The following is a 7570-nucleotide window of genomic DNA, read 5'->3' on the forward strand; positions in this document are numbered from 1 at the left end:
GCCTGACGCGGGGCTCGAACCCATGAACCGCGAGATCATGACCTAAGCGAAAGTCGGACGTTTAACCGACTAAGCCACCCAGGCGCCCCTAGGGAGGCTTGTTCTTGCATGATAGGATTTCCTAAGAATTTGCATCATTGGTGTATAGTGTCTAGTTCTTCTTGTCTCGTTTCTTAGCACAGTCTTTTCTTTTTTTTACATTTATACATTTTTTTATTTCTTGTAACTAAACATTTAAGTGTTTTTATTTCCTTTTTTTTTTTTTTACAAATAGTTTATTGTCAGATTGGTTTCCATATAAAACNCTTAGCACAGAGTCTTAAATAGACTTAACAAAACAGGCAGATACTTACAAATACATAGGAAAACTGGTATGCTTGTTAATCCAGGCATTCCTCATTCTGCTGTGCTGTGTAGATACACAGTTTTTACAAACTGAAGGTTTGCGGCAACCCTGCATCAAGCTAATCTATCGGTGCCATTTTCCAACAGCGCATACTCACTTCATATCACTGTGTCACGTTTTGGTAATTCTTGCAGTAAAATTGAAAACCTCTGGGAAGGATTCACTGTCCTACTAGGTAGCATTAAGAACATTTGTGGTTCAGAGGTCAAAATACCAACATTAGTAGAAGAAGTTGATTCCAACCCTCATGGATGACTTTGAGGGATTCAAGACTTCAGCAGAGGAAGTAACCACAGATGTGGTGGGAACAGCAAGAGAATTAGCATTAGAAGTGGAGGCAGAAGGTGTGAGCCAATTGCTACAGTCTCATGGTGAACCTTGAACGGATGAGGAGTTGTTTCTTATGGATGAGCAAAGAAAGGGGTTTCCTGAGATGGAGTCTACATCCTGATGAGGATGCTGTGAAGGTTTTTGGCATGACAACACAGGATTTAGAACGTGACATAAAGTTAGTTGATAGAGCAGTGGCAGAGTTTGAGAGGATTGGCTCTCAAGCTTATAAGAAGTTCTGTGGGCAAAATGCTGTCAAACAGCATCTCCTGCTACGGAGAAATTGTTTCTGAGAGGGAAGCATCCCTCGATGCGACAGAGTTCATTGTTAACCTTATTTTCAGAAGTTGCTGCAACCACGCCAGCCTTCGACAGCCGTCATTTGGCAGCCATCGTCCTTTCTTATTTTTTTTAAGTTTATTTATTTTGAGAGAGAGCAAGCACATGTGCAGGCACGTGGGAGGGACAGAGAGAGGGAGAGAGAGAATCCCAAGCAGTCTCTGCACTGTTGGTGCGGACCCCAACATAGGGCCCAATCTCACAAAACTTAAGATCGTGACCTGAGCTGAAATCAAGAGTCGGCCACCTAACTGACTGAACCATCCAGGCGCCCCAGCAGCCATCATCAAGGCAAGACCCTCCACTAGCAAAATGATTTCGCTGAAAGCTCAGATGCTGGTTAACATCTTTTAGCAATAAAGTACTTTCTAACTATGGAATATATGGCGTTTTTCTGGACATACTGCTACACTACTTAATAGACTACAGTAGAGTGTAAACATAGCTTTTATATGCATTGGGAAGCCAAAGAATTCATTTGACTCACTTCATTGCAGTATTTGCTTCACTGCAGCAATCTAGAAGTAAATCTGCAGTTATCTCCCAGGTAAGCCTGTATCATGTTGAGTAAGTGCAGAATTTGTCTGTAGGGATAGAAAGGACTTTGTCGGATCACGTGGGGCCATGGCCCATATCCCAGAAGCCAAGTCCATTTCTAGTGACTGTATACTCATTTCCCAGAGTCAGGGCCTCGCCCTCCAACACATACTGAGTATCTCCTGGCAGATTTGCGGCTTTGTTCCTAATTGTGTGTCCTCACATACACACCTTCATGGTACATTTTCCTCATATAGGTGTTATGTTATTCATATCGGTTTGAAGATACAGGTTTTAAGACATTGTGCGTCACGAGTAGGAGGTGGCCTTTTGTAGATGAATGTTTATAGATCCTTTATAATGTCCATTTTATTAGCTATCCGATGCTGATACAAAACATTAAAATGTTGCTTTTAGTACTTATGAGAGTCAAATTACTTTATGAAGTGTTGACCTCCAGTTTCCCTGGTTTCTTAAGTCACGTCTGGGTTGTTTTAAAGACCATACCAGTAAAATAGATAAGGTATGTTTTTTCTTACCTGTAGAGGGTTTTTTGAGGCCTAGAAAGCTAAGTAACTTCTCTGTAATCTGAGTATTATATTCAGGATCCCAACTCAGGCTTGTGACTTCTCAACCTACACTCCCTAGCTGTCCTGCTTCATACATTATACATTAAATCAACCCCTTCCTGCCACATCCTGTTTACCTCTCTTTTCCCTTTTTTTTTTTTTTTTTAATATTTATCTATTTTGAGAGCAGGGAATGAGAGTGAACTTGCGTGAATAGTGGAGGGGCAGAGAGAGAGAGAATCCCAACCAGGCTCCATGCTGTCAGCACAGAGCCTGACATGAGGCTCAGTCTCACGAACCACGAGATCATGACCTGAGAGCTGAAACCAAGAGTCAGATGCTTAACTGACTGAGCCACTCAGGTGCCCGTTCCCTTTCCTTTCTTATCTTCACTTCAAGAAGCCTTCAAAACTGTAGCCTCTTTGTTAGCATCATAAACAGTCTCATCTTCTAGCCCCGGCTGGGTGTTTTCCCGGGATAAAACAGTTTTTTTTTTTTTATGTTTGATGTCTTTCAGACTGGATGACACTGCCTGTGAGTAAGACATCTACTCCCAAGGCAGATATTCCTGGAGAAGACTTGGATCAGTGGGTGATAAAGGAAAGATTTGCTAGAGGCAGTCACTGGAAATACGATGGCCTACTGGAATGGCAGCATGGAGGTCAGGTGGCTGTTGCTCCCCAGAAAACCCCGTCTGTGCTTGGTGACCAGGAAGGTGATGAACCTGCAGAGCTCTGCACCATGAGCTCCTCTTTTGTTCCAAGTCTGGGGTTGCAGTCTAGCAAAAAAGCCTTTGAGTGTAGTGAGTGTGGAAAAGTCTTCACTAAGAGTTCCACCCTTAATAAACATCAGAAAGTTCATACTGAAAAACATAATGCAAATCAGAAAACTGTTATTAAAGAGAAGCGATATGAATGTAGAGAATGTGGCAAAGCCTTTCACCAGAGTACACACCTTATCCATCACCAAAGAATTCACACTGGTGAGAAACCGTACGAATGTAAGGAATGCGGCAAGGCCTTTTCGGTGAGCTCCTCACTTACTTATCACCAGAAAATTCACACCGGAGAGAAACCTTTCGAATGCAACTTATGCGGAAAAGCTTTTATCCGAAACATACACCTTGCCCACCATCACAGAATACACACTGGAGAGAAACCTTTTAAATGTAACATATGTGACAAAGCCTTTGTATGCAGGGCACATCTTACCAAACACCAGAATATTCACAGTGGAGAGAAACCCTATAAATGTAATGAGTGTGGGAAAGCCTTCAATCAGAGTACAAGTTTTCTTCAGCATCAAAGAATTCACACTGGAGAGAAGCCCTTTGAATGTAATGAATGTGGAAAGGCCTTCAGGGTGAACTCTTCCCTTACTGAGCATCAGAGAATTCATACCGGAGAGAAACCTTATAAGTGTAGTGAGTGTGGGAAAGCGTTCAGGGATAATTCATCCTTTGCTCGACATCGGAAAATTCATACCGGGGAGAAACCTTACAGGTGTGGTTTGTGTGAGAAAGCCTTCAGGGACCAATCTGCCCTAGCCCAGCATCAGAGAATTCATACTGGGGAAAAACCGTACACGTGTAATATATGTGAAAAAGCCTTCAGTGACCATTCGGCCCTCACTCAACATAAGAGAATCCACACTAGAGAAAAACCTTACAAATGTAAAATCTGTGGGAAAGCATTTATTCGAAGCACACACCTTACTCAACATCAGAGAATTCACACAGGAGAGAAGCCCTATAAATGTACTAAGTGTGGGAAAGCTTTCAACCAGACTGCAAACCTCATTCAGCATCAGAAACATCACATTGGAGAAAAGTGATATGACTGTAGTTTATATGGCAGACCTTTGAGGCTAAACATGTTACCTACATTCAGTAGGTAACATGTACCTACTGTAGAATCCATTCCAGGAAATAGCCATGAAAGCTTGCCCGAAGATGGTCTTATTCACCGTGTTGTGGGTTTGAGAATTTAAGAACAGCATGCACTTCTCCTAGTTCAGAACTGCCTCCGTTGAATAGCAGTAATGTTTTACTGAATTGTCAAATATCATAACCAAAATGAAGCTTCATTAACCACACAGAAATTAGTTCGTCAGATTTACATTTCGACTATTAAGAGAGACTATAAAATGGTAAAAATTCAGGTCAAGAAGCAAAGGAACAAAAAAGTAAGAAGATGGCCTCTGAGCATTTCACACTACTCGATTCTCTTATGTAAGAGGGTTTCCACTTTTAATGGGACCCTTTTATTCTCACCGACCCTGATGAAACCGAGCGTAAGGAAAGTGCAGTCACTCGCACGTTGGGCCAGGAGTGACTCAAATGGTGTTTCCCACCTCCTACTTCAAACCACCTTTTGTCAGATGCTCCTGACTTACGTGTCCACTGCACTTACCTGTATTCTCCTTCCAGGACAGCTCATTTGAATGGTGTGTCCCCTCTTGATTTAGCATCTCCTAAGTGGTGACATCATGTCTCTTATTATCACCCCACTTGCCCTTGGGGAATATGGGGGTCTGGCCTCATACACAGTCCACGGTTCTGGATATTTCACACAGACCCAGCTTTCAGGACTTGGGACCCCTGGGAGATAGAGGTCAGTCAGACTTCTTGAGTTACCCAGTCCCTCTGGGCCTCAGCTTGACTCTGACACTGGGATGGTATCGAAAGCAGGGGCTGAGTGTGTGTAGACATGCCCCTCCAGCTGTTCCACACTGTAGTTCCCCCCCCCACAGCAGTTAGGGACATGATCCGCTTCAGGTGTGATGGTCCAACTACCTCGTGGTGGTCTGGGTCACCTCCACTTCTGTGACTTGCCGTCGCCTGACATGCAACTGACACAGGAAGTTAGAGGCCCAAAGCCAGTTCTCAAAGGTTCTGACCACCTCTGTTCCCCCTTGGCTGGCAGTCCCCTGTGTCCACTGCATTAGAGCATCCTGGCCCCTGCCCTTCTGTCCAGTTTTCTGAAGGTATTGACTGTGTTCATGGGGAAAGCGGCTTTGAATTTCTGCTTTTGCCTTTGAAAGTGGGCATTTCCTCTCCTCTGTCTGGGTATCCCAGTGTTTAAGGATTGTCCTATTCTGACAGTGGTGAGCTACATGTGGAGTAACTCCATGGGTCAAGAAGTGGCCAACAGCATTATGATGGTTCCTGGCAGAGCACTGTCCATACCCAAAAGTCTTCATGATACTTTAGTCCTGCAGGGATAGTTCCTTTACCATCAGTGCCATCAGTAGAAATCAGAGATAAAGTAACGTGTGTGCCTTCACACACACAGCCTCTGGTAGCACTGTCCCCTTCCCTACCACAAGGAATGGAGAGCCCACGTGTTTCCAGACTGGAACATCCCACATTATGAATGTGGAAGAGCAACTCAGCCATTGTTCCGGGAGGCAGAGTGGCAGCTTCTTGATCTGTGGGTGTGCTCTCCATCAAGTTGGGGAACCCACTGGCCCCGCAAAGGCTGCACCTCGACTCCCAAGTTGAATAGAGTCGAGGAAGCTTCCAGCGACTTTAAAGCCTAACTTCTCTAAATTCAGCTTCAGTCAAGTGAAGTCCACTAGTGTGGGCAGGTGATGAGTAACTCAACTTTCTCCCCTATTAGGCTGCAGGTGAAGCAGCATTTCAGGAAGTTGCTTGGAATTATTTGTACCCTGGGCCACATGTGTTCATCTAGTCTTGCAGGGGCCAGCAATCCCAGAGTCCATAATAAACTTGGAAAACCGTATTCACTGCCAGACACCTGCCTTCAGTACTATCCACATGGCCTGCCTGGTCTTAATGATCACCTCTTACTCCCTGTGGGACATTGCCCCACTGAGCATCTTGTCCATTTTATGTGTTCTTTATGAGAGCTCTTGCCATGTGTCACATTCCTGCAGCTGAGCCAGGGCCAAGTCCTGCTGCCCTTTAAGCGCCTCATTCCTTCCAGCTGCTCCAACAGCTACTCTTGCACCGGAATCTGTGCAGCCTAGAGGCCCTCAATCTGAGATTACTGCCTGCCCTGCTTATAGTGCACAGACTTCCCAGCACACCCACGACTGTCATCTCAAGATAATGAATGCACCAATCCCCCCATGCCCTCACCTGGACTACAGAAAGAAGAGCCAGAGAAGCAGCCCCAGATCCCACCTCCCACATCAGAGCTCTCCTGGCCTACTGTGGAAGGGCCAGTTCCACTCAGCCCAGAGGGGAGCATTTTTGAGAAGAGGATTAGCACCTAGACATTAAATTCTTCACTGTCTTGGGCTCCCGTGAACACCCCCTGAAGCTATCAGATCTTGGAGGAGAAATAATTGCTCCAATCTCCCCTTTCAAAGTCCCCTCATGCTCTTGTCAGGTCTTCCCATCTCCAGCTCATAGAGTTTGCACCCGGGTTCTCCCTCTCCACCCGAGTTGGCTGAGCTCTGTTAGCAGTGTGTGTCCAAGACATTGCCTTCCTCCACATGCAGCAACTGCTTTTAGAGTGAATGGCACCTTGCTCCTCAGCAGACTCAGGCTCCCGGGTTGCTGTGCTGGAGCCTTGGAGTCTTGGAACAAAACAGCCCTAAACTGCATGCGTCTTCAGTTGAGAAAACAATTCCCTTAAACATGAATTTAGTCTTAGAGTGCAGAGCCTCCGGCTGTCTTCATTCCTCTCCTTTCCTGCCTTATCCCCTTGGCGCTCTGTCCTACTGGATTAGCCAGCAAGGCAATGTGGCAATGTCAAACACTCCACCCCACTCTAGCCCGCAGTGGGAGGGGTCCCAGCTTCCTGGCCCACCTCCCTTCCTGCTAAATATATTTTTGGTAATATTTTTACTTTTAGTATTTTTGTACCGGTTTGTGAAGGGAGAAAAAAATACAGATTTGATTGTTTGCCATCATCCATGACCTCAGTGGTGTTCATGATGACCATTCTTGGCAAGTGCCAGGATTTGGTCACTGGGGCGTATTCTTCCCCATTCTGTGTGCTGCCCTGTCTACTGCTCCTCACCATTAAAAACTGTTGCCATAGAATGTGTCTTTCTGGAAATAAATGAGAAGAGCACACAGTGTTCTAAGAGGCACAAAGTGCATTTGTGTTGCGTGGTTATCTACTAAGACATGGCCAGAATGTAGTGCTTGTGAGTGTTGTTTTCTTCAGATGGCCGGTCTGGTCCTAGCTCCCACAGTGACCAAAGGTTTCTGGCCCCAGAAAGCATAGTGTTCAGGCTGTGGGATATAAAGATTCCCAGTCACCAAAGATAGCAGTTGACATTGAGAATGTACCTCATGCCAGGTACTGTTGTAAGTACTCTTACAACAATATACAGTGTATATGAACTCAGTCCTCACAATTACATGGGACTCCCCCATCCTGACTTGAAGTTGAACAAAGAGGTTTAAAAACGT

General features: G+C 45.1%; 1 protein-coding gene across 2 annotated transcripts in view; it reads left to right on the forward strand.

Moving 5' to 3' along the window:
- The window catches only part of ZNF454 (zinc finger protein 454), a 22255-nt gene extending 15052 nt beyond the window's left edge, over positions 1-7203 (forward strand). For both annotated transcript variants that reach the window (XM_077746253.1, XM_077746252.1), the window contains one exon: positions 2699-7203. In XM_077746253.1, coding sequence (XP_077602379.1) covers positions 2699-4014 — 1316 coding nt within the window. In that variant the 3' untranslated portion in view covers positions 4015-7203. The remainder of the gene's footprint in view (positions 1-2698) is intronic.
- The last annotated feature ends 367 nt before the right edge of the window (positions 7204-7570 follow it).

This window comes from Crocuta crocuta, unplaced genomic scaffold, assembly GCF_008692635.1.
Source record: "Crocuta crocuta isolate KB4526 unplaced genomic scaffold, BGI_CrCroc_1.0 scaffold218, whole genome shotgun sequence".
In the NCBI taxonomy this organism is placed as follows: Eukaryota; Metazoa; Chordata; class Mammalia; order Carnivora; family Hyaenidae; genus Crocuta; species Crocuta crocuta.